This window comes from Taudactylus pleione, unplaced genomic scaffold (genome assembly GCF_031769625.1).
Source record: "Taudactylus pleione unplaced genomic scaffold, aTauple2 ptg000506l, whole genome shotgun sequence".
Classification (NCBI taxonomy): domain Eukaryota; kingdom Metazoa; phylum Chordata; class Amphibia; order Anura; family Myobatrachidae; genus Taudactylus; species Taudactylus pleione.
Window position 1 is genome coordinate 1,894,633 of NW_028284908.1, and position 27,771 is coordinate 1,922,403.

The following is a 27,771-nucleotide window of genomic DNA, read 5'->3' on the forward strand; positions in this document are numbered from 1 at the left end:
ACAGAACTCAATTTTAAATCGGATTACCTTACAGAGATTCTGCAGAGGATGGACGCCAGTCTGGTACGGGTGGCTGAGGCCCTAGAGCAAAATGCTGCGGCCAACGTGACCATTGGTCAGGCCCTGGCTGAAAATACCAGGGCCAACATCCGAATCGCCAATGCCCTGGAGCAGCTCGTTCGCCAACACATGGTGGAGCCGACCTCCCTTCCTGCCGGAACATCTGGATCCTCCACCTCTGGCACAACAACAGCCATTCCTCCAAATGTGCCTAGCCCTGTGCCTAGTCCAGAGGCCACAACATCTGCCTCTGGACAGGCCAGCCAGAGGACATCCCGGACCAGGTCTGGCGCCCACCCTACCCCAGCCAAACGGGGAAAGAAACGATGACAGCACTGGCTACTTTTCCCACACTCCTTCTGTGCTTGCCCCATATTCCTTAAGGGCCAAAACTTCCCTCTCCTTTCTTGTGAATTGTTTTTAATTTGTTGTTTTTTTTGGGCCAAAATTGGCTTTTATTTAAAGACAAATGTAAAAAATATTAGTAGGTAACAATGACCCCAAACTTTTAAGGCAAAATGCACATGATTTGTTCAAAAATGTGTTGAGAAAATTAAAAAAAAAAAAATGTTCTCAACTGTATTGTGACATTATTTGAAAAATGGTTTAGAGTTAATCCTGTACCACAAGGCAAAAACGAAATCTTAGCTTTAAAAAAAAAAACATAAAAAAAAAGGGTTAAAAAAAAATGTTTCTTTAAGGAACACTTTGTTAAAAAAAAAAAAAAAATCTCCAGGCCAATGCAAAAGGTTACAATACACACAAACATGATGACAATATTGTTACAATATCACAAAACCCTAACAAAATTGTAAAAAACATTCCTTCAAAAATACGCTAATTGATTGTGTAATCCTGAAATTAGCAGCTGAGATTTTCAGCTGCGTACGGTTTTGTGCTAACCCAAAGAAAAAAAAAAAACACATTACAAGCTGGTTTTCAATCCAAAGTTGATTGTTTTTCTGAGAAGCCGTGATAAATCGATGAAACATCGAGGAGGCCCGGACCAGAGGAGAAGGCCATCACCATTGTGGTCGAGTAATCCAGACCCCAAGCTGTGCGAACAGTTTGAACGGAAAGAGGATCAGCCAGTGACGTATGACTTGGTACGAACACATTTGACGTTCGCATGTGCTAATTTATGTACGCCCAAAAAACGCCTCGCCACGCCTGCGTTTTCCCATCTCCACCCCCGTCAACGCCCAAAAATGGCCTGTTCTGTCAATCACATTTGACATGTCACTTCCTGTTCGCAATTTGCCGAACGAGTGAAAAAAAGCTCGCAAACTGCCGTACGCACATGCGCAGTGTTACACCGACGCATGCGTGGTTTCTCAACATCGGAATGCAACGAGCGTACTGCTGCTAACGAGCGGCTCTGAATGAGGGCCTATATCTGCTATTTTATAATACTGCTGTATATCGTCTGTGAGAGGGAGATAGGTCTGTGCCAGTAGAGGTTTGGCACCGGGAAATAAAAATGCCAATTGTTTTTGAAATTAATAGATTTAGTCTGAAAAAAAATAAAAACCACAAAAAACAGACTGTAAACGCTTTAGGTGACATCTGGGATCCATTGATGATAAAATGTAATGTCACTGGCGGAAAGCCCGGCTGCTTCATGATCTCACAGGATCAGTACACAAGAACTGCGACACTTCACGCCAGATGAAAGCGCACTTTGTCCTCGGTTTTTTAAGAAAGCTTCCCAAATGGTTTTTACTTGTTCACACAGCTGCATGGGGTCCGTTGCGGGCAGTTTCTGTGTGTAGGATAAATTAATGACCCCCCCCCTCTCACCTCCCAATACACCAGCGCTAAGACCTGCGCAAAGTTCATACCTCAAACCGCCAAATGCACACGTTGTAACTGTGCTGGTATTCGCTGTTTGTCTCACCCCACCTCCATAGGTCACCTCTCTCCAATCCACTAAGACACAAATTCAGCTTCACAAAAAGCTCATCTCCCCTATTAGTCATGCTGCCTTTAGAAATAGACATTAATGTGAGCATACCGTGTAATGTTTAGCTCTCCAGGCCCCAGATGATCTGCCCCTATTATTATTATTATTATTATTATTATTATTATAATTTAATTATATGACACCACAAGTGTTCCGCAGCGCCTTACAAAGTACATAAACAAATAGGTTGATTTACAGTACAATACAATACAGGACATGGATAATATACATTGCTAAATTCGCGACCATAACACCCAGATAAGCAACAGAGCAAAGCAACCAAGTGTTAGGTGCCCTGGTAGAGAGTAAGAAGTAGATGAAGGTAGAGTAAGGAGAAGCACAAGAGGGTAGAGGGCCCTGCTCATAGGAGCTTACATTCTAAGTGGGAGGGACAGACAAACAGGGGTGACACAGATGGGGTAGGCAGGGAGGAAGGAGTATGTAGCAGCAAGCTAGGATGAGAGCTGGAAGGCTATGATGAAGTAGTGGGTCTTGAGAGCCCATTTGAAGGATTGTAGAGAGGTGGAGAGTCTGATGGGGAGAGGGAGAGAGTTCCAAAGGTGGGGAACAGCGTGGGCAAAATCTTGGAGGCGGGAATGGGAGGAAGCAATCAGTTGGCATGAAAGGCGGCGTGCATTTGTTGAACGAAGAGGGCGGACAGGAGAGTGAAGGGAGATGAGGTCAGAGATGTAAATGGGAGAGGAATGGGTGAGGGCTTTGTACGTGAGTGTGAGAACCTTAAATTGGGTTCTTAAAGGGAAGGGGAGCCAGTGGAGGGCTTGTAGAAGAGGGGAGGCAGATGTAGAGCGTTTGGAGAGGAAGATAAGCCGAGCAGCAGCATTGAGGACAGACTGGAGAGGAGAGAGATGGGAGTTGGGGAGGCCAGATTGGAGAAGGTTACAGTAGGCCAATCTGTAGATGACCAATGAGTGTATGAGGGTCTTAGTGGCATCCTGGGTGAGAAAGGGTCTGATCTTGGAAATGTTTTTAAGATGAAAACTTCAGGACTGTGAGAGGTTCTGGATATGTGGTTTGAAGGAGAGGGAGGATAACTCCAAGACAGCGCACAATGGGGCTAGAGGAGATAGTTGTGCCATCAATTGATAAAGATATAGTGGGAGGTGCGGTTATGTAGGGGGGGTGGGAAGATGATTAGCTCAGTATTAGACATATTAAGTGTAAGAAATCGCTGGGACATCCAGGAAGAGATAGAAGAGACAGTTGGAGACACGAGTGAGGAGAGAGGGAGAGAGGTCAGGTGAGGAAAGGTAGATCTGAGTATTATCAGCATAGAGATGATATTGGAGGTCAAAAGAGCTGATGAGTTCACCTAGTATAGAGGGAGAATTGGAGAGGTCCAAGAACAGAACCTTGGGGAACACCACTGCAAGAGGCTGTGGGGGAGAAGAGGAGCCATGAGAGGAGACAGAGAAGGATCGGTCAGAGAGGTAGGAGGATAGCCAGGAGAGGGCAGCCTTATGCTGAGTACACACTTGTCAATATATCGTTCGTTAAATCAACAAATTATGTATCCCTCAAGCATTGGGCGAGTGTGTGCACAACATCGTTCACAGACATATCAGATCGGACCTGGAGCCTTACCGATGACGATATATCTGAAATATATCAGTGCATCTGCATGTGCGTATGGACAACCGGCCGACCGTCTGTACACTGGATGCAGGGACCGTCAACAGTGACATCACAACTGGGCGGGGCAATTTGAATTCCTGGCCAGCTGTGATATCAGGCCAGGCATATTGGCAAGCCGGACTTATATGTCCATATTTGTGACTTTGTCTCAGGCGCTTTACAGTCAGGGCTGCTGACACGCGCCCTGTCTCCTCTACCCATATGCAGGCAGTACAAAGAGTGGGAACGTTGAAGCAGAGCTGTCTGGAGTGCAGTCCTTCTGGAGCTGTAATCTTATGTCAGCACTGTCCAGGAGATAGACTCCCTTTGCCCTGCATCTGTAACCTTTATAAACACCTTTTACTGTACCACAGGGCTGCACAAGGACCTCCCCCAGTTCTCAGCTGACATGCAGGCACCCTGCAGTGTGGCTCCAGCATATCTGCTAAAGCAGATGTTAATCAGTGGGTCGTCTGCTGCCTGCACATAGATGCAGCAGCCCAGAGTCATAATACAGTACACAAACAGAAGGCATGTTTACACAATAGTAATATCACATGCAAACCCACTTGCCAAGATTTAAGAATTGTACAATGGATACAAAATACATACAGCACATGCACACATGATCAACACAATACAGTTTAAGCAATGTTAAATGCATTTTACACAAGAAGGGTATATAGCAGGCTAAACCCATATTGTCAAGTGCCTGACACGTTGTATTGCTCATTCTAGCACCCTGAACCTGTCACTACCCGTCTGCTCTGGTGCTTCTAGCACACTCTGGTCTGCATCTTAGAGTCTGCTGCATCAGCCGAGCACCAGAACAGAGAGCGACACCGCAGACAGGACAGAGGAACTGCGCGGGTTGTGACAGGTATAGGGTGGTAGAATGGGCTCTACGCTGATCTTGTTAAAATTGTGTATGACAAACGATTTTAGTAAAAAGCCCTAGATCATCATACTACAGACACATTGGGGATAATCGTGTTCATTGCACTGAACTGAATACCCCCTCCATTAAACGCAGCACAGAAATCAGTACTGTCTCGGCTCACAGTGGGTCGGGTACCTAGAAATGGGCTTCTCACACAAAGTGCATTCGGAAGACACAAAATACAGCCCATTAAAAGCATAAGATAAGATCCTATCGCCGCCGGCTCGGACCTCGTTTTGCGGAGTGAAAGCGCAGCCTTTGCACCTCTTATGGACATGTAATATAACCTACAGTAAGTGAACTTATCCCAAGCAACTCAGTATATACAGCACTGAAACCATAGAACACCATTCATTGGAGGAACCCAGTAAGAACGACCATGACAATATAATAAAGCCCATTACCCACAGCTGTTGTAGACACTGGGCCTGATTCAGACCCGCTCGCGAGCGCTATGCGCTCGCAAGCGGGTCGATGGTGGCCCAGTGTGCATGCGCACGATGGAGCCGGCTCCGTCGTACGCATGCGCGAGACCCGGATAGCGACGGGCAAACCGTCGCTCCGGGTCTCGTACCAAAGGGGGCGTGCTGTCGATGTTGAGTGACAGCACGCCCCCTTTGGTGGGCGGGCCGGGGGCGTGGCTGCCCAGATGGAGGCGTTCCCATGGGAACGCCTACGGTCTGGGGCCGGCCCCATTGACATCACAAGTGATGTCAGTGGGAGAGCTTTCGGCTCTCCCTCTAGGGCTTGCGGCAATGAGACCCTACCACAAGGGTCTCGTCGCAAGCCAGATGGTCGCGATGGTCTTGACCATCACGACCATCTTCCTGGCCGCTCGCTATAGCTGTGGAGGCCGCTCTAAAAAAACAGAAGGCCGGACCTGATTCAGGCCCTCTGTACAAACAGACTTTTTTTTAGGTTAAAGAGGAATGAACACAACTGTCCTGTACTATTCAGTGCACCCATGTACAGAGAAGTCTCATCTGTCATCACTACACAAACTGCGACTCCGAACAATAAAACAACTAACAAGCAAATTACAAATCAGGAAGAGTAAAAATACTGGTAAGTTACTCAGCCTCTGACTTAAACTGGGCATAGCGTGTGTAGGTATCTGTGCGCTGCTGGCAGGGGAATTAGAGTGTAAGCTCTGCTTCTTAGTGGCGACTGATGAGGGTGATTAAATCATTTCTAAAGGAGACGTGCTGTATAATATCCTAATGACATATAACTAAACGATTATAACATTAATAGTCATCATATAATGGTAATAATATGATAAACAAAATGTAACCATTAACATACTGAGTAAATATGTATATTCCCTCAAGCTTAAAATAATGTATCAATGTTCCACATTAAAAATAAACACCCAGTCTGAGTCTGTACTTTGTAGCTGTGGTTTCACACCAGCCCCACATGCCAGATGGTCGGGAAAAACAAGGCACAAATGAGTCACATTACATCACACAAGAGAAACTCAGCTGCAAATTAAGAAAAAAAAAAAGACAATTAAAAGTTTTACACAAGAATGAATCTCTTCCCGCGTCCAATCCTCGGAGGCCATTGTCTGATAAGCCCTGAAATATCCTATTTAATGGGAGGAAAAGTCAAAACTGCTGCAACTTTTTTCCGCACACAGGAGGCAGACGCTTTGTAAGGTAATTAAGTGCTCACTGTCTAATCACATCGCTAGGAGCCTCTGACATCACTTTGCGCCTCATGCCTCAGCAATGACGCCGGTAGTACAATGGATACAGTAAATGGAGAGGGAGAATATTGGTGAGGTCACTGATGCACTAAAAAAAAAAAGTCAAAATATAACCTAAAGAAATAAAAAACTTTTTTTCATTTATTTTTAGAATGATGATTCAAACTACAAGATGCACGTGCAATCCCCATACAAATAAACTGCACCCCCGCCCTGCTCTTGCTGGTGCGCCAAATAAATACGACTGTGCCGCAGTTTACTTAGCATGCACAGATCTGTGGGAAAATGGCGCCGCCGGAGCTGGCACATCTTCCCGGTATTTTGTGCGGCATCAGCAGAGAGGTGAGTATAGTTTATAGGTGCAGGGTGCGTGGTATAAGCCCCTGTGGACTCAGGTACCCATGTGCACCCCACACCCAATATACATACACCCATGGAAGGACGTATTCATAAAGGCTTCTGCAATGTGTCTCTTGTACAATTGTGTGAATGCCGATGATGGAAAGCTCTCTCAAATTCTCATTTGAAACCTAAATTTTTTTGATATATGTTCAATCAATAAATCAATCAATCAAAATTTATTATCACATCCAAATTACAAATGTATCAGCAAAATTATAGTGCAAAAAAAACTCACAGTCACATAGAATTACACAAAAATACAATAAAAATGTCAGAATTTAAACTAATAATCACGTCAGGAAAAAAAAACAGTCTACTAGTTCGACACCCAATACATCTAAAACGCTTACCAGAAGGCAATAAAGAGAACAGAGAATGAGACGGGTGGCTAAAGTCAGCAACAATCTTATTTGCTTTCGAAACACATCTTAAATTTCTTCTAATCTAGGTAGGGATTGGCAGACGGTTCTTTTCGGCCTCTTTAACTACCCCAGCTAAAGAACCATGGTCCCAACATTTGGAATTCCCATACCAAACAGGGATAGAATACGTTAGAAGGCTCCAATATACAACAGTAATAATGTACAAGTAATGGCCTTGATAAACCAATTACTCTGTGGGCCTGATTCAGACCCGCTCACGAGCGCTGAGCGCTCGCAAGCAGGTCGATGTTGCCCAAGTGCGCATGCGCACGACGGACCCGGGTCCGTCGTGCGCATGCGCAAGACCCGAATAACGACGGCCTAGCCGTCGTTATGGGTCTCGCACCAAAGGGGGCATGCTGTCGATGGTGATTGACAGCACGCCCCCTTTGGTGGGCGTGCCTGCCCAGATGGAGGCGTTCCCATGGGAACGCCTACCGTCTGAGGCCGGCCCCACTGACCTCACTAGTGATGTCAGTGGGAGTGCTCTCGGCTCTGATAGAGCCAAAAGCACTCCAGGGCTTGCGGCAGCGAGACCCTACCGCAAGGGTCTCGTCGCAAGCCCGATGGTCGCGATGGTCTTGACCGTCGCGACCATCATTTTGGCCGCTCGCTATAGCTGTGGGTGGTCACCCACAGCTATGCAAGCGGCCAGGAGGCCGCTCCAAAAAGGAGCAGGGGCAGAACTGATTCAGAGCGAGCGCTCTGCCAGAGCTTCCGGCTCTGAATCAGGGCCACAGTTTCCTAAACAAAAGAAAGGCATTGCTGAGCCCTCCCCACTACTGATGAGACCAAGATAAGTCATCAGAAAAATTAATTCCTAGAAACTTGAAGCCACTAACCCTCACTACCTCTGAACCGTACAGAAATAGGGGTTGGGGGCACTTTTCCTAGTCCTTCTAAAATCTACCACAACCTCCTTAGTTTTCTTACTATTCAACAGCAGCGTATTATTCTCGCCCCACTTGACGAGTTGACCCAACTCCATATTCTTAACCACTCTATATTTTGCATCTATGATCTTGATGAGTTCAGACGTTTCTCCCTAATACACTGGTTCTGGCTGCTTTCTCCATTACCAGAGAATTTGCCCTTTGCTGGAAACTCATCAAATTTGTGCAAATCCTACCAGTTACGGTCAGCGTCTGGAAATATGGGGGCTGCTCCAATCAGCGCCAAGCTTTCATTTACAGCGCAGATTTCTCCTACTCTGGACAGACATCTGTAGCGCCAAAGATAAATGGCCAGACATCCGGCCTATACGCCAGAACTGGGAAAGGAACCCCAAATGACTTTTATAGGGAAGGGAGGGGGTTGATAAATACAAATATAGGTAAAACACCATTGTTTCACTTGCACACTGCCAGGAAAATATTGTAAGTAGACAAACAATAAGGATTTGCAAGTTACCGTGATGATGAGGCCTTTCTCCTGAAAGTAGGTGACCAGCGGGACTGCATTCTGCTTAAAGTTCATTAACCGCCTCTGAATAGCCTTCAGGTTGTCGTCAGGACGGCCCTGTTGTTCCGCGCGTTTCTGCAGTCGCTCTTTCAGTTTGTGATTGGCACAAGCCAGGAACACCACTAGATCCGGGGTACAGATCTAAAAATAAAAATACGATTAGGGACAATGAAAGGAAAGAAGTGCAAAACCAAGAGAAGTCCTGAAAATGTTTCCATTGAATTAGCAAAAGTTCAAACTAGTCTCGGAAACCCGGCTACACCAACTGTGTGTAATAGGAGCCAAACAGACTCTTCAAGGGGTGAGAGTAGGCGAAGAGCGGCTCAGAGAGATCGTACTCGCCAACTTTATGTTCCCACTAGGAGGTCCCAGGGCATGACATGAAGGTGGGTGATGCTGCGGATCGCGTCAGCGGAGCCCCGCCCCCACGGTACAATGGTGTGATTTTTGGCATTGTGCAGATGAGGACAGGGCCACGATAACACAATCCGCTGCGAATTGCGCCATCAAGCCCCTGGACTTTTACTGCCTAAAAAATTATGGGCCTGATTCAGACCCACTCGCGAGCGGCTGTCCGCTCGCAAGTGGGTCGATGTTCTGGACTGAGCATGCGCACGACGGAGGGAGCTCCGTCGTGCGCATGCGCCAGACGCGACGAGCGAAGGAAAGTCCTTCGCTCGTTGTGTCTGATCAAAGGGGGCGTGCTGTTGATGTTGATTGACAGCACGCCCCCTTTGGTAGGCGCGCCGGGTGCGTGCCTCCCGTCAGAAGCCGGCCCACTTGTCAGTGGGAGTGATTTTGGCTCTGATAGAGCCAAAATCACTCCGGAGCTTGCGGTTGGAAACCTCAACCGCAGGCTCCGGCTCGCAGTTTCGATGGTCGCAATGGTCAAGACCATCGCGGCCATCAAACTGCACGCTCGTATAGCCTGTGGGTGGTCACCCACAGCTATACAAGCGTACAGGAGGACGCTCCATTTTCATGGAGGCCGGCCCTCATTCAGAGCGTGCGCTATGCTCAGAGCGTACAGCTCTGAATGAGGGCCTATGTTTTTGTTTTTTTACCTACACACTTTTTATTATCTACTGTATGTGCCATGACCTGGAGCCTCATCCCGTCTTCCGCACACTGTTTAATTTTCAGCCCTGTTATCCAAGCATTGACATTTATCCAACCATAGAGAACCTCTCAGCGTAAATACTCCTTGAGAATAAAATAAGTTTCAAAATCCACTTTTTACCAGCAAGCATCCTGCTGAGAGCTGTGAGCTCTGGTAACTACTAGTCCACGCTGCGAGCTCTGATATCTCACACCCGAGCTCTGATAAATAGACCACACTGCGAGCTCTGGTAACTATCCCACACAGCGAGCTCCGGTAACTAGCCCACACTGCGAGCTCCGGTAACTAGCCCACCCTGCGAGCTCCGGTAACTAGCCCATGCTGCAAGCTCTGGTAACTAGCCCACATTGCGAGCTCCGGTAACTAGCCCACACTGCGAGCTCTGATAACTATCCCACCCTGCGAGCTCCAGGAACTAGCCCATGCTGCAAGCTCTGGTAACTAGCCCACATTGCGAGCTCTGATAACTATCCCACCCTGCGAGCTCTGATAACTATCCCACCCTGCGAGCTCTGGTAACTATCCCACCCTGCGAGCTCTGATAAATAGCCCACACTGCGTGCTCTGGTAACTAGCCCACGCTGCTAGCTCCGGTAACAACTAGACCACACTGCAAGCTCTGGTAACTATCCCATGCTGTGAGCTCTGATAACTATCCCATGCTGTGAGCTCTGGTAACTATCCCACGCTGTGAGCTCTGGTAACTAGCCCACACTGTGAGCTATGGTAACTATCCCACGCTGTGAGCTCTGGTAACTAGCCCACACTGTGAGCTATGGTAACTATCCCACGCTGTGAGCTCTGATAACTATCCCACGCTGTGAGCTCTGGTAACTATCCCACACTGTGAGCTCTGATAACTATCCCACGCTGTGAGCTCTGATAACTATCCCACGCTGTGAGCTCTGATAACTATCCCACGCTGTGAGCTCTGAGAACTATCCCACGCTGTGAGCTCTGATAACTATCCCACGCTGTGAGCTCTGATAACTATCCCACGCTGTGAGCTCTGGTAACTATCCCACGCTGTGAGCACTGGTAACTATCCCACGCTGTGAGCTCTGATAACTATCCCACGCTGTGAGCTCTGATAACTATCCCACGCTGTGAGCTCTGATAACTATCCCACGCTGTGAGCTCTGATAACTATCCCATGCTGTGAGCTCTGATAACTATCCCACGCTGTGAGCTCTGGTAACTATCCCACGCTGTGAGCTCTGATAACTATCCCACGCTGTGAGCTCTGGTAACTATCCCACGCTGTGAGCTCTGATAACTATCCCACGCTGTGAGCTCTGGTAACTATCCCACGCTGTGAGCTCTGGTAACTATCCCACGCTGTGAGCTCTGATAACTATCCCACGCTGTGAGCTCTGGTAACTATCCCACGCTGTGAGCTCTGGTAACTATCCCACGCTGTGAGCTCTGGTAACTAGTCCACACTGCGAGCTCTGATAACTATCCCACGCTGTGAGCTCTGGTAACTATCCCACGCTGTGAGCTCTGATAACTATCCCACGCTGTGAGCTCCGATAACTGTCCCACGCTGCAAGCTCCGGTAACTATCCCATGCTGTGAGCTCTGATAACTATCCCACGCTGTGAGCTCTGGTAACTATCCCACGCTGTGAGCTCTGGTAACTATCCCACGCTGTGAGCTCCGGTAACTATCCCACGCTGTGAGCTCCGGTAACTAGCCCACACTGCGAGCTCCAGTAACTAGTCCACACTGCGAGCTCCGGTAACTAACCCACGCTTGGAGGGAAAGTCCCATAGAACTGGGGAATCGTGTTTACAGACCAGTGGCTTTGTCATGTTTGCTGAATGATTCATATTTCCCCCCAGTAGCAAATATCCATTCTGTACATATATACCCCTACACTTGCCTATATCTATACTGTACGTATATATCCCTACACTTGCCCACTGTATATTCTGTACATATATAACCCCGCACTTGCCTTCCGTATATACATACTGTTATATATATATATATATATATACCCCCACACTTGCATACATTAATTCAGTACATATACTGTACTTACCCCTACACTTCCCTATATCCATACTGTACATATATACCCCTAAACTTCCCTATATCCATACTGTACATATATACCCCTACACTTCCCTATATACATAATGTACATATATACCCCCACACTTGCCTATATCTATACTGTACATATATATATACAGTCAGGTGCATAAATATTGGGACATTGACAGAATTTTCAGATTTTGGCCACCACAATGGCTTTGAAATGAAACAAACAAGATGTGCTTTAACTGCAGACTTTCAGATTTAATTTGAGGGTAATTACATCCAAATCAGGTGAACGTTGTAGGAATTACAACGGTTTCTATATGTGCCTCCCACTTTTTAAGGGGCCAAAAGTAATGGGACAAACTAAACAATCCTAAATCTAACTTTCACTTTTTAATACTTTGTTGCAAATCCTTTGCAGGCAATTACAGCCTAAGGTCTGGAACGCATAGACATCACCAGACGCTGGGTTTCATCCCTGGTGATGCTCTGCCAGGCCTCTACTGCAAATGTCTTCAGTTCCTGCTTGTTCTTGGGGCATTTTCCCTTCAGTTTTGTCTTCATCAAGTGAAATGCATGCTCAATCGGATTCAGGTCAGGGGATTGACTTGGCCATTCCACTTTCTAGCCTTAAAAAAGTCCTTGGTTGCTTATGCAGTATGCTCCGGGTCATTGTCCATCTGCACTGTGAAGCGCCGTCCAATGAGTTCTGAAGCATTTGACTGAATATGAGCATATAATATTGCCCGAAACACTTCAGAATTCATTCTGCTGCTTTTGTCAGCAGTCACATCATCAATAAATACAAGGGAACCAGTTCCATTGGCAGCCATACATGCCCACGCCATGACACTACCACCACCATGCTTCACTGATGAGGTGGTATGTTTTGGATCATGAGCAGTTCCTTTCCTTCTCCATACTCTTCTCTTCCCATCACTCTGGTACAAGTTGATCTTTGTCTCATCTGTCCATAGGATGTTGTTCCAGAACTGTAATGGCTTTTTTAGATGCTGTTTGGCAAACTCTAATCTGGTCTTCCTGTTTTTATGGCTCACCAATGGTTTACATCTTGTGGTGAACCCTCTATATTCACTCTTGTGAGTCTTCTCTTGATTGTTGGCTTTGACACATATACACCTACCTCCTGGAGAGTGTTCTTGATTTGGCCAACTGTTGTGAAGGGGTTTTTCTTCACCAGGGAAATAATTCTTCTGTCATCCACCACAGTTGTTTTACGTGGTCTTCCGGGTCTTTTGGTGTTGCTGAGCTCTCCGGTGCGTTCTTTCTTTCTGAGAATGTTCCAAACAGTTGATTTGGCCACACCTAATGTTTTTACTATCTCTCTGATGGGTTTGTTATGATTTTTCAGCCTAATGATGGCTTGCTTCACTGATGGTGACAGCTCTTTGGATCTCATATTGAGTGTCAACAGCAACTGATTCCAAATGCAAATGTCACACCTAGAATCAACTCCAGACCTTTTACCTGCTTAATTGATAGTGAAATAATGAGGGAATAGTACACACCTGTCCACGAAATACCTTTTGAGTTGATAGTCCCATTACTTTTGGCCCTTTAAAAAGTGGGAGGCACATATAGAAACCGTTGTAATTCCTGCACCGTTCACCTGATTTGGATGTAATTACCCTCAAATTAAATCTGAAAGTCTGCAGTTAAAGCACATCTTGTTTGTTTCATTTCAAAGCCATTGTGGTGGTGAATAGAGGCCACAATATGAAAATTCTGTCAATGTCCCAATATTTATGCACCTGACTGTATATATATATATATATATATACCCCTGCACTTCACTATATCTATACTGTACATACATTCCTACACTTATACACCTGTTGTATAAAGACGTTACAAGAGGTGTCGGGACTGAGAAGTAACACGTAGCATCAGTAGCATCAGGGACTGAGAAGTAACACGTAGCATCAGGGACTGAGAAGTAACACGTAGCACCAGGGACTGAGAAGTAACACGTAGCACCAGGGACTGAGAAGTAACACGTAGCACCAGGGACTGAGAAGTAACACGTAGCATCAGGGACTGAGAAGTAACACGTAGCGCCAGGGACTGAGAAGTAACACGTAGCACCAGGGACTGAGAAGTAACACGTAGCACCAGGGACAGAGAAGTAACACGTAGCACCAGGGACTGAGAAGTAACACGTAGCACCAGGGACTGAGAAGTAACACGTAGCACCAGGGACTGAGAAGTAACACGTAGCACCAGGGACTGAGAAGTAACACGTAGCATCAGGGACTGAGAAGTAACACGTAGCACCAGGGACTGAGAAGTAACACGTAACCCCAGGGACTGAGAAGTAACACGTAGCACCAGGGACTGAGAAGTAACACGTAGCACCAGGGACTGAGAAGTAACACGTAACCCCAGGGACTGAGAAGTAACACGTAGCATCAGGGACTGAGAAGTAACACGTAACCCCAGGGACTGAGAAGTAACACGTAGCACCAGGGACTGAGAAGTAACACGTAGCACCAGGGACTGAGAAGTAACACGTAGCACCAGGGACTGAGTAGTAACACGTAGCACCAGGGACTGAGTAGTAACACGTAGCACCAGGGACTGAGAAGTAACACGTAGCACCAGGGACTGAGTAGTAACACGTAGCACCAGGGACTGAGAAGTAACACGTAGCACCAGGGACTGAGAAGTAACACGTAGCACCAGGGACTGAGAAGTAACACGTAGCACCAGGGACTGAGTAGTAACACGTAGCACCAGGGACTGAGTAGTAACACGTAGCACCAGGGACTGAGAAGTAACACGTAGCACCAGGGACTGAGAAGTAACACGTAGCACCAGTGACTGAGAAGTAACACGTAGCACCAGGGACTGAGAAGTAACACGTAGCACCAGGGACTGAGAAGTAACACGTAGCACCAGTGACTGAGAAGTAACACGCAACCCCAGGGACTGAGAAGTAACACGTAGCACCAGGGACTGAGAAGTAACACGTAGCACCAGGGACTGAGAAGTAACACGTAGCACCAGGGACTGAGAAGTAACACGTAGCACCAGGGACTGAGAAGTAACACGTAGCACCAGGGACTGAGTAGTAACACGTAGCACCAGGGACTGAGAAGTAACACGTAACCCCAGGGACTGAGAAGTAACACGTAGCACCAGGGACTGAGAAGTAACACGTAGCACCAGGGACTGAGAAGTAACACGTAGCACCAGGGACTGAGAAGTAACACGTAACCCCAGGGACTGAGAAGTAACACGTAGCACCAGGGACTGAGAAGTAACACGTAGCACCAGGGACTGAGAAGTAACACGTAACCCCAGGGACTGAGAAGTAACACGTAGCACCAGGGACTGAGAAGTAACACGTAGCACCAGGGACTGAGTAGTAACACGTAGCACCAGGGACTGAGAAGTAACACGTAGCACCAGGGACTGAGTAGTAACACGTAGCACCAGGGACTGAGAAGTAACACGTAGCACCAGGGACTGAGAAGTAACACGTAGCACCAGGGACTGAGAAGTAACACGTAGCATCAGGGACTGAGAAGTAACACGTAGCACCAGGGACTGAGAAGTAACACGTAGCACCAGGGACTGAGAAGTAACACGTAGCACCAGGGACTGAGAAGTAACACGTAGCATCAGGGACTGAGAAGTAACACGTAGCATCAGGGACTGAGAAGTAACACGTAGCACCAGGGACTGAGAAGTAACACGTAACCTCAGGGACTGAGAAGTAACACGTAGCACCAGGGACTGAGAAGTAACACGTAGCACCAGGGACTGAGAAGTAACACGTAGCACCAGGGACTGAGTAGTAACACGTAGCACCAGGGACTGAGTAGTAACACGTAGCACCAGGGACTGAGAAGTAACACGTAGCACCAGGGACTGAGTAGTAACACGTAGCACCAGGGACTGAGAAGTAACACGTAGCACCAGGGACTGAGAAGTAACACGTAGCACCAGGGACTGAGAAGTAACACGTAGCACCAGGGACTGAGAAGTAACACGTAGCACCAGGGACTGAGAAGTAACACGTAGCACCAGTGACTGAGAAGTAACACGTAGCACCAGGGACTGAGAAGTAACACGTAGCACCAGGGACTGAGAAGTAACACGTAGCACCAGTGACTGAGAAGTAACACGTAACCCCAGGGACTGAGAAGTAACACGTAGCACCAGGGACTGAGAAGTAACACTTAGCACCAGGGACTGAGAAGTAACACGTAGCACCAGGGACTGAGAAGTAACACGTAGCACCAGGGACTGAGAAGTAACACGTAGCACCAGGGACTGAGTAGTAACACGTAGCACCAGGGACTGAGAAGTAACACGTAACCCCAGGGACTGAGAAGTAACACGTAGCACCAGGGACTGAGAAGTAACACGTAGCACCAGGGACTGAGAAGTAACACGTAGCACCAGGGACTGAGAAGTAACACGTAACCCCAGGGACTGAGAAGTAACACGTAGCACCAGGGACTGAGAAGTAACACGTAGCACCAGGGACTGAGAAGTAACACGTAACCCCAGGGACTGAGAAGTAACATGTAGCACCAGGGACTGAGAAGTAACACGTAGCACCAGGGACTGAGTAGTAACACGTAGCACCAGGGACTGAGAAGTAACACGTAGCACCAGGGACTGAGTAGTAACACGTAGCACCAGGGACTGAGAAGTAACACGTAGCACCAGGGACTGAGAAGTAACACGTAGCACCAGGGACTGAGAAGTAACACGTAGCATCAGGGACTGAGAAGTAACACGTAGCATCAGGGACTGAGAAGTAACACGTAGCACCAGGGACTGAGAAGTAACACGTAGCATCAGGGACTGAGAAGTAACACGTAGCACCAGGGACTGAGAAGTAACACGTAGCACCAGGGACTGAGAAGTAACACGTAGCACCAGGGACTGAGAAGTAACACGTAGCATCAGGGACTGAGAAGTAACACGTAGCATCAGGGACTGAGAAGTAACACGTTGCACCAGGGACTGAGAAGTAACACGTAACCTCAGGGACTGAGAAGTAACACGTAGCACCAGGGACTGAGAAGTAACACATAGCACCAGGGACTGAGAAGTAACACGTAGCACCAGGGACTGAGAAGTAACACGTAGCACCAGGGACTGAGAAGTAACACGTAGCACCAGGGACTGAGAAGTAACACGTAGCACCAGGGACTGAGAAGTAACACGTAGCATCAGGGACTGAGAAGTAACACGTAGCACCAGGAACTGAGTAGTAACAGGTAGCACCAGGGACTGAGAAGTAACACGTAGCACCAGGGACTGAGAAGTAACACGTAGCACCAGGGACTGAGAAGTAACACGTAGCACCAGGGACTGAGAAGTAACACGTAGCACCAGGGACTGAGTAGTAACAGGTAGCATCAGGGACTGAGAAGTAACACGTAGCACCAGGGACTGAGAAGTAACACGTAGCACCAGGGACTGAGAAGTAACACGTAGCACCAGGGACTGAGAAGTAACACGTAGCACCAGGGACTGAGAAGTAACACGTAGCATCAGGGACTGAGAAGTAACACGTAGCATCAGGGACTGAGAAGTAACACGTAGCACCAGGGACTGAGAAGTAACACGTAACCTCAGGGACTGAGAAATAACACGTAGCACCAGGGACTGAGAAGTAACACGTAGCACCAGGGACTGAGAAGTAACACGTAGCACCAGGGACTGAGAAGTAACACGTAGCACCAGGGACTGAGAAGTAACACGTAGCACCAGGGACTGAGTAGTAACACGTAGCACCCGGGACTGAGAAGTAACACGTAGCATCAGGGACTGAGAAGTAACACGTAGCACCAGGAACTGAGTAGTAACAGGTAGCACCAGGGACTGAGAAGTAACACGTAGCACCAGGGACTGAGAAGTAACACGTAGCACCAGGGACTGAGAAGTAACACGTAGCACCAGGGACTGAGAAGTAACACGTAGCACCAGGGACTGAGTATTAACAGGTAGCATCAGGGACTGAGAAGTAACACGTAGCACCAGGGACTGAGCAGTAACAGGTAGCACCAGGGACTGAGAAGTAACACGTAGCACCAGGGACTGAGAAGTAACACGTAGCACCAGGGACTGAGAAGTAACACGTAGCACCAGGGACTGAGAAGTAACACGTAGCACCAGGGACTGAGTAGTAACACGTAGCACCAGGGACTGAGAAGTAACACGTAGCACCAGGGACTGAGTAGTAACACGTAGCACCAGGGACTGAGAAGTAACAGGTAGCACCAGGGACTGAGAAGTAACACGTAGCACCAGGGACTGAGAAGTAACACGTAGCACCAGGGACTGAGAAGTAACACGTAGCACCAGGGACTGAGAAGTAACACGTAGCACCAGGGACTGAGAAGTAACACGTAGCACCAGGGACTGAGAAGTAACACGTAGCACCAGGGACTGAGAAGTAACACGTAGCACCAGGGACTGAGAAGTAACACGTAGCACCAGGGACTGAGAAGTAACACGTAGCACCAGGGACTGAGAAGTAACACGTAGCACCAGGGTCTGAGTAGTAACACGTAGCACCAGGGACTGAGAAGTAACACGTAGCATCAGGGACTGAGAAGTAACACGTAGCACCAGGGACTGAGAAGTAACACGTAGCACCAGGGACTGAGAAGTAACACGTAGCACCAGGGACTGAGAAGTAACACGTAGCACCAGGGACTGAGAAGTAACACGTAGCACCAGGGACTGAGAAGTAACACGTAGCATCAGGGACTGAGAAGTAACACGTAGCACCAGGGACTGAGAAGTAACACGTAGCATCAGGGACTGAGAAGTAACACGTAGCACCAGGGACTGAGAAGTAACACGTAGCATCAGGGACTGAGAAGTAACACGTAGCACCAGGGACTGAGAAGTAACACGTAGCACCAGGGACTGAGAAGTAACATGTAGCATCAGGGACTGAGAAGTAACACGTAGCACCAGGGACTGAGAAGTAACACGTAGCACCAGGGACTGAGAAGTAACACGTAGCACCAGGGACTGAGAAGTAACACGTAGCACCAGGGACTGAGAAGTAACACGTAGCACCAGGGACTGAGAAGTAACATGTAGCATCAGGGACTGAGAAGTAGCACGTAGCACCAGGGACTGAGAAGTAACACGTAGCACCAGGGACTGAGAAGTAACACGTAGCATCAGGGACTGAGAAGTAACACGTAGCACCAGGGACTGAGAAGTAACACGTAGCACCAGGGACTGAGAAGTAACACGTAGCACCAGGGACTGAGAAGTAACACGTAGCACCAGGGACTGAGAAGTAACACGTAGCACCAGGGACTGAGAAGTAACACGTAGCACCAGGGACTGAGAAGTAACACGTAGCACCAGGGACTGAGAAGTAACACGTAGCACCATTGGTGATGTCGCTATGCGCTGTTGGGCTAGCACAGGAGAGCTCAGCTCTCATCGCTGTGTATGTGCAGAGGCGGAAGGTCTGTCTCTTCATGCATTTTGGAGAAGCAGTAATATTACCCATTTTCTTTAGGTGACAATGCTAAAAAGGGGATCGCTGCTTCATACATCTGCTCCTGATTATTTGTCTGTGCTCCTCACAGTGACTGTAGTAGGTTATTAGGCGATGTGTCTGCGTTTATAACATCATGACCGCAGTTAATATAGACTTGTTACCCTCTGGATGTGGGGCTCCCAGATAAGAGAACAGGTATCTGTAATATGTGTCAGCCCTTTACAGCCGAACTCATACTTGCCGACTTTTAGTTACTCCTCTCTGAGAGAAGTCCGCAGAGCAGGTGCAGCTGACCATTTAGGGGGTGGGCTATTCGAGTCATTAGGTCCTGGCCCCCTAGCTGCAAATTTGTGTCCATGGGGAAGGGGTGGGGCTAAAACAATGCGAATTGTGTCATTATAGTCCCGCCCCCAATGTACAGAATAGCGATTCCTGGTATTTTCTCACCATCTTGCCCCCTGCACTAAGAAGTAGGCGACATGCAGGACACGCACTCACTCTTCTGGCGGTGCATGGGACTAACCTAAAATTCATCTCCCGTAGGCAAGTATGGCCTAACTCAGTGTTTCCCAAACTCATTCCTCAGGGAGCAGTAACAGTGCGTGTTTTCCAGGTTTCCTAGCAGTTGCACAAGGGTGTTCATTACTGGTTGACATTTTTAAAAGATCCACATATGGAGATTATTATTTCACTTGTGTTTCTGTGAGGAGACCTGGAAAACATGCACTGTTTGTGCTCCCTGATAAATGAGTTTGGGAAACACTGGATCAGCTATATATAAAAGGTATGAGGGGTCACCTAATAGTGACCTGAATGAAAGCAATCAGTCTGAGGCCTTCTCATACACTTATACTTCATAGCTGAATGTACAATATTGTACGCACACAATTATTAAATATATATTTTATACACCTTTGTTGCAGGGAGTGCTGCATCTACAGACCCAGATATGTGTGGCACAGGTGTCCCGACAGAAGGGTAGAGAGTAGAGTAGGTTACAATATGGCCGCTACGCTACCCCCTCCCCCAATGGGGTCCAATTACACTGCCTTCTGTCCATGGACAGAGGTTGTTATAGAAACACCACTAACCATAAAACCTTTATTAAGTAATTTAATCACAGTGAGTAACACGAGTGACAGGTCACAGGTAATTACCTCAGAAGGGTAGAGAGCAGAGTAGGTTACAATATGGCCGCTACGCTACCCCCTCCCCCAATGGGTTCCAACTACATTGCCTTCTGTCCATGGATAGAGGTTGTTATAGAAACACCACTATCCATAAAACCTTTATTAAGTAATTTAATCACAGTGAGTAACACGAGTGACAGGTCACAGGTATTTACCTCAGAAGGGTAGATAGTAGAGTAGGTTACAATATGGCCGCTATGCTACCCCCTCCCCCAATGGGGCCCAACTGCTTGCCTTCTGTCCATGGATAGAGGTTGTTATAGAAACACCACTAACCATAAACCCTTTATTAAGTAATTTAATCACATTGCGTAACACGAGTGACAGGTCACAGGTAATTACCTCACGGTGCTGCACACCATTCCCGCATTATATCTGCAGCTATATGTGTGAAACAATGAGGGGGAGGCAGATGAAAGAATAAAGCAATTTTACTTCATATATTTCAAGAATAGAGCTGCTCTTAATGAGGCTGAGGCAGAGTTGGGCGTACGCCCGTTGGTTTGGCGCAAAATACGCAAATTTGTATGAAAAAAAAAGAATCTCTGACTACATCTCTATTCCGTTCCCCTCCTCCGCTCTTTAGAAGCATTGTCAATACCAATGATACATCGCCCCGCAGGTTACCGCAGTCCACGGTTGTTTTGTTTTTTTTAATGGAAACTGTGTTCAACTCCAATGTATCCACCTCTGGAAAGCAAGCTTATTCATTGTGAGGTAGCATTATCCGTTCTAAGCTATAGGCTAAATGTACACATTGTTTTTAGAGAGGGATCCTTAGGACCAATCTCCAGCAAAATACGCTATGCGCAGCCCAATGACCACTCATGCGCATATTGCCTGAAAGCCGCCCTGGCAGCAATAAGCTGCTGATGAGACTAGGGGGTCTATTTACTAAGATGGGAGTTCTATTTAAGAAGTGATGTTGCCCATAGCAACCAATCAGATTCTATTTCTCATTTATCTAGCACCTTCTAGAAGATAATACCTGGAATCTGATTGGTTGCTATGGGCAACATCACTTCTTAATAGAACTCCCATCTTAGTAAATTTACCCCTAGGGGTCTATTTACTAAGCAGTGTTCGGAGACAGAGTGAAAAGTGATAAGAAAGTGATAAGGTGCCAGCCAATCAGCTCCCAACTGTCATTTTTCAAACACAGACTGTGAGACGACAGTTGGGAGCTGATTGCTTGGCACCTTATCACTTTCTTATCACTTTTCACTCTGGGGTCTATTTACTAAGCAGTGTTAGAAGACAGAGTGAAAAGTGATAAGAAAGTCTAGAAATGATAAGGTGCCAGCCAATCAGCTCGCAACTATCATTTTTCAAACACAGCCTGTGAGATGACAGTTGGGAGCTGATTGGCTGGTACCTTATCACTTTCTTATCACTTTTCACTCTGTCTCCTAACACTGCTTAGTAAATAGACCCCCTAAAACAATCTCCACCTAGCAGCAAGGTTTTCGCTGGGGATCCGAGAGCAGCCCCAGATTGAATCGTAGGGGACAAACCGCGTATCTGTATCAATGTGGTATCCTGCCATACAAAACCCAGCGACCCAACAATGGTAAATAGATGGAAGGGGGGTATGGAACAGAGATAAAAACAATGGCACTCTTCTTGTAACCTGTAGTGTGCCTGGTATAGAACCTAGAAAAAATCCTGCACCATATAAATTCTTATATATGGCATAAAATGATGTTCACAGAAGGAAATATATACGTTTTTTTATTCCCCGCACACAGAGACATGATGTTCCTGATCTCTGTAACACCATGAATAAGGTATTCCTAACCTGTGCATATGTTACAATGCACAGAGTGTAAGATCAGAATTGCCAGCTGGTGGCTGTATTGCAGTATTGCCAGCACCAACCAGCTGGTGACACGAGATTCTCTGCACGTTTTGGAACTTCAACACGCAGACAAGGGAATGATTGCAAATAGTTAGTGACCCAATGACAATTTCAGCTCTGTCAGTGCGGGAAGCGGCTGACACATTATCTCCCCGATTCCCAGGAACGGACTCGTGATCTTCAGCTTCACAGATTGGAAAAGACTTGAAGAAGTTTTAAGATTCCGGGCACATCCCAGCAGACAGAGATGAGAGAGAGGCATTACTGGGCACCCGTCTGCTGCAATGAGACTTGGTAAGCCATTCATTGGCAGTAAGTAGCCTGGGCGAGATGCAGAGCACAACCCGCTGCACTGGGCCGCAATGAGTATTGTGGCTGGCGCAATCAGACACTGACAATTAGGCTGTCGCTTGCTGTTTCCTCCTGCCTCTGTAATGCCTTCCCATAGTCAGGGTTTGCGTTCAAAATCACCGTTCATAAAGTAACAATTAACCGTTAGGCCCATTTCCTCACTTGTTGCCTCAGAATATTAAATTGTTCATTACTATAAAAGCAGATGTTTCCACTACGCTAATTCTAGATAAAAGAAACAAAACATACTAATAGACAGTCACTATGGATCATGTTTCTATAACTAGAGAGAATGGTTTACATTGTGACAATCCCCTGACAGTTACTGGTACTGAATACTCGCAGGATATAGGACGTGCATCTGTACATAGTTATTAATGATGCCTTTCAACCTTTTGTAAATTATATTGTTACCACAAACAGCGGATTCATTCAAGATTTAGTAACTTGCAGATTAAGAATAACACTGCGTGACGGGATGCATGGCGCGGCTCACACTGTCTTATCGCCAGAGCCGTAACTAGACTTTTTGGTGCCTAATATCTATCTATCTATCTATCTATCTATCTATCTAATATCTATCTATCTATCTATCTATCTATCTATCTATCTATCTATCTCATATCTATCTAATATCTATCTAACTATCTATCTATCTCATATCTATCTAACTATCTATCTATCTCATATCTATCTATCTATCTATCTATCTCATATCTATCTATCTAAGTATCTCATATCTATCTATCTATCTATCTATCTATCTATCTCATATCTATCTAATATCTATCTAACTATCTATCTATCTCATATCTATCTAACTATCTATCTATCTCATATCTATCTATCTATCTATCTCATATCTATCTAAGTATCTCATATCTATCTATCTATCTATCTATCTCATATCTATCTATCTATCTATCTATCTATCTCATATCTATCTATCTATCTATCTATCTATCTCATATCTATCTATCTATCTATCTATCTATCTATCTATCTATCAATCTCATATCTATCTATCTATCTCATATCTATCTATCTATCTATCTCATATCTATCTCATATCTATCTATCTATCTCATATCTATCTATCTATCTATCTATGGGGGAGATGTATCATCGGCGAAAATGCGGTAAAACCCCCGAAAATGCAGTTTTTGGGGTTTTACCGTATTCCCCGTATGTATTAAGCAGCATTCTGCTGCTTCTCATTGCTAGGTAACGCCACCTTCAGGTGGCGTTACCCAATAGAAGCCTTTGGGCTTCATAGCGCGACGCTCGGGGCTGGGAGGGATCTAAACGGATCCCTTCCATGAGCCCCCGCAGCCCGCGTCCTTCTCCGCAAGTTAAACCCGGAAGTCCCTCTGCCCGGCAGCATCTCAAAGGACAGCTCTCATCGAGCTCATCAATATTCTTGATACATACCGCGGTAATTAACAGCGGTATGTACGCGAAGTCGGGGGGGATGTACCGCATCGATGATGTCGCCGATAATACATCTCCCCCTATCTATCTCATATCTATCTATTTATCTATCTATCTATCTATCTATCTATCTATCTATCTCCCTCCCTGTAGAAAATGAAGCATGATTAAACTTAGATGTACACAGTATTATGTTGCTTAAGACATTAATTTAATTTATGTTTATTTATAGTATTTTTTTCATATCACTGACTTGCGTCTATTTACACCTGGCATGGTGGAATGATTACATATGGATGCACCCACAGTTACGGCATTTATATGGCGTGTCGCTAGCAGGTGCTGCAGGGCTGTTGCCACGATACGCGATGTGGATGATGATCAGCAGCACTACGCAGCCACTTCCATATGAGTATTAATTCAGGCTGGCGTATTCCTGGCTGATTGTGTATGGATCACCCCAGCCAGTACTTATATCATTGGCAGCGATTGTACATTATGTCTATGCGCATTACATCACTAACATTTCCATTTGGACTACAGCCGGGAAGATGATGTTTAAAACATAAAAACTGAAACTGAAAATGTGACAGTTCTAAAAAGCAACAACAATCTCCTGCGTATCCTGCTCTTAGCACAACTGCGACTAATCAGTGACGTCAGTAATGATGCCAGACAGAAGGGCCTCATTCACAGAAACACGATTTGTCATTTTTTTTGTCTCAAGTTGCGAAATCCAGTATTGCGCATGCTCGAGTTTTTGAAGTACGTCACTTTTTTTCAGTTGTTTTCAAGTGTGGCCCCATACACGCCTGGTAAGGTGTGGCACCATGCTCGCGGCCATAAAGAGGTGGGGGGAGAGGTGCTTTGTGACCGCAGTCACATGAAGAGTATAGGCTAGATAGCAGTCTGTGCACAGGGCACACAGTGACATTGGTGAGATAGGTGTGGCACCATGTGTGTGGCTGGTAAGGGGTGGGGGGAGAGGGGCTTTGTGCCCGTGGTCACATGAATAGGATAGGCTACATAGCAGTCTGTGCACAGGGCACACAGTGACATTGGTGAGATAGGTGTGGCACCATGTGTGTGGCTGGTAAGGGGTGGGGGGAGAGGTGCTTAGGGCCCGCGGTCACATGAATAGGATAGGCTACATAACAGTCTGTGCACAGGGCACACAGTGACATTGGTGAGATAGGTGTGGCACCATGTGTGTGGCTGGTAAGGGGCGGGGGGAGAGGTGCTTAGGGCCCGCGGTCACATGAATAGGATAGGCTACATAACAGTCTGTGCACAGGGCACACAGTGACATTGGTGAGATAGGTGAGGCACCATGTGTGTGGCTGGTAAGGGGTGGGGGGGAGAGGTGCTTTGGGCCTGCGGTCACATGAATAGGATAGGCTACATAACAGTCTGTGCACAGGGCACACAGTGACATTGGTGAGATAGGTGTGGCACCATGTGTGTGGCTGGTAAGGGGTGGGGGGAGAGGGGCTTTGGGCCTGTGGTCACATGAATAGGATAGGCTACATAGTAGTCTGTACACAGGGCACACAGTGACATTGGTGAGATAGGTGTGGCACTATGTGTGTGGCTGGTAAGGGGTGGGGGGAGAAGTGCTTAGGGCCCGCGGTCACATGAATAGGATAGGCTACATAGCAGTCTGTGCACAGGGCACACAGTGACATTAGTGAGATAGGTGTGGCACCATGTGTGTGGCTGGTAAGGGGCGGGGGGGAGAGGTGCTTTGTATCTGCGGTCACATGAATAGGATAGGCTACATAGCAGTCTGTGCACAGGGCACACAGTGACATTGGTGAGATAGGTGTGGCACCATGTGTGTGGCCGGTAAGGGGTGGGGGAGAGGTGCTTTGTGCCTGCGGTCACATGAATAGGATAGGCTACATAGCAGTCTGTGCACAGGGCACACAGTGACATTGGTGAGATAGGTGTGGTGGCACCATGTGTGTGGCTGGTAAGGGGTGGGGGAAGAGGAGCTTTGGGCCTGCGGTCACATGAATAGGATAGGCTACATAGCAGTCTGTGCACAGGGCACACAGTGACATTGGTGAGATAGGTGTGGCACCATGTGCGCAGCCGGTAATGGGTGGGGGGAGAGGTGCTTTGGGCCCACGGTCACATGAATAGGATAGGCTACATAGCAGTCTGTGCACAGGGCACACAGTGACATTGGTGAGATGTGTGGCACCATGTGTGTGGCTGGTAAGGGGTGGGGGGAGAGGGGCTTTGTGCCCGTGGTCACATGAATAGGATAGGCTACATAGCAGTCTGTGCACAAGGCACACGGTGACATTGGTGAGATAGGTGTGGCACCATGTGTGTGGCTGGTAAGGGGTGGGGGGAGAGGGGCTTAGTGCCCGTGGTCACATGAATAGGATAGGCTACATAGCAGTCTGTGCACAGGGCACACAGTGACATTGGTGAGATAGGTGAGGCACCATGTGTGTGGCTGGTAAGGGGTGGGGGGAGAGGGGCTTTGGGCCTGTGGTCACATGAATAGGATAGGCTACATAGCAGTCTGTACACAGGGCACACAGTGACATTGGTGTGAGTGGTGGGTGAAGACGTTGTCACCAGTCTGTATAGCGCTGCTGGTCACATGGGGCCACTCCTGCGACATGACCCCTATATAAAGCAATACACCTAGATCACCTCCAGTAAAAAAAATGTTGGTAGAAGCAATTTCATCATGGGCGACAGCTGGTATATTCTAAAGTGGTGTCATTACACATAAGAAAATATTGTATTGGAGTGTGACTCACTAAGCATTGCAGGTGCACTAATCCACTTGGGCACTTACTGCATTATGTGTAATATCCCGCAACTAACCAATGTCTTTCTATTGTGCAAAGTTATTGTTATCATTATGTGATGTCACGCTGAGATCACGCCTCCAGTCAGATTCCAAAGTCATCTCAGCCAGCTACGACAAGGGGAGGGAGTCCCAGCTTGAAGATTAGTGGATGTGAATGACCAAATCGGCTGTAAAAATGCAAATGGACATTTGATCGCATTTTGCGATCCCAGATGCGTCTGAGTATGAATAAGACCCTATGGCCCTCATTCAGAGCCGGACGCTCTGAGCAGAGCGCACGCTCTGAATGAGGGCCGTCCTCCATAACTATGGAGCGTCCTCCTGGACGCTCGTATAGCTGTGGGTCACCACCCACAGCCTATACGAGCGTGCAGTTTGATGGCCGCGATGGTCTTGACCATCGCGACCATCGAAACTGCGAGCCGGAGCCTGCGGTTGAGGTTTTCAACCGCAAGGACAGCCGCTCGCTAGTGGGTCTGAATCAGGCCCTATGTTAGCTGAATGAGTAGTAGATGAATGAAATTATCTTCCAACAGATTACTGAATGTCACCCAAAATGTGTTGTTTTCAGCTAAATTATTATTTAAAAGTTAATTTAGTATTGTCTGTCTAACCCTTTCTAGAAACATTCTCATATTAGATAATAGGTATGGTGACATTATTGCGAAGTACGTACGACATACTGTAATTGAGTGTGTGTATAAATTCACTGGTAGTATTCGGACTGGTTTAAGGGCCACTTGGGCTGAAAATGTTCAAGCACCTATATTGAGAAGGACAGGGCCATCGCCCGGAGCACGGTAGTCCTGCAGACACACTACAATCAGGGTTAAAG

General features: G+C 47.0%; 1 protein-coding gene across 2 annotated transcripts in view; it reads right to left on the reverse strand.

Moving 5' to 3' along the window:
* The window catches only part of AK5 (adenylate kinase 5), a 242,277-nt gene that overhangs the window by 158,620 nt on the left and 55,886 nt on the right, over positions 1-27,771 (reverse strand). For both annotated transcript variants that reach the window (XM_088450068.1, XM_088450069.1), the window contains exon 6: positions 8,541-8,732. In XM_088450068.1, coding sequence (XP_088306194.1) covers positions 8,541-8,732 — 192 coding nt within the window. The remainder of the gene's footprint in view (positions 1-8,540; positions 8,733-27,771) is intronic.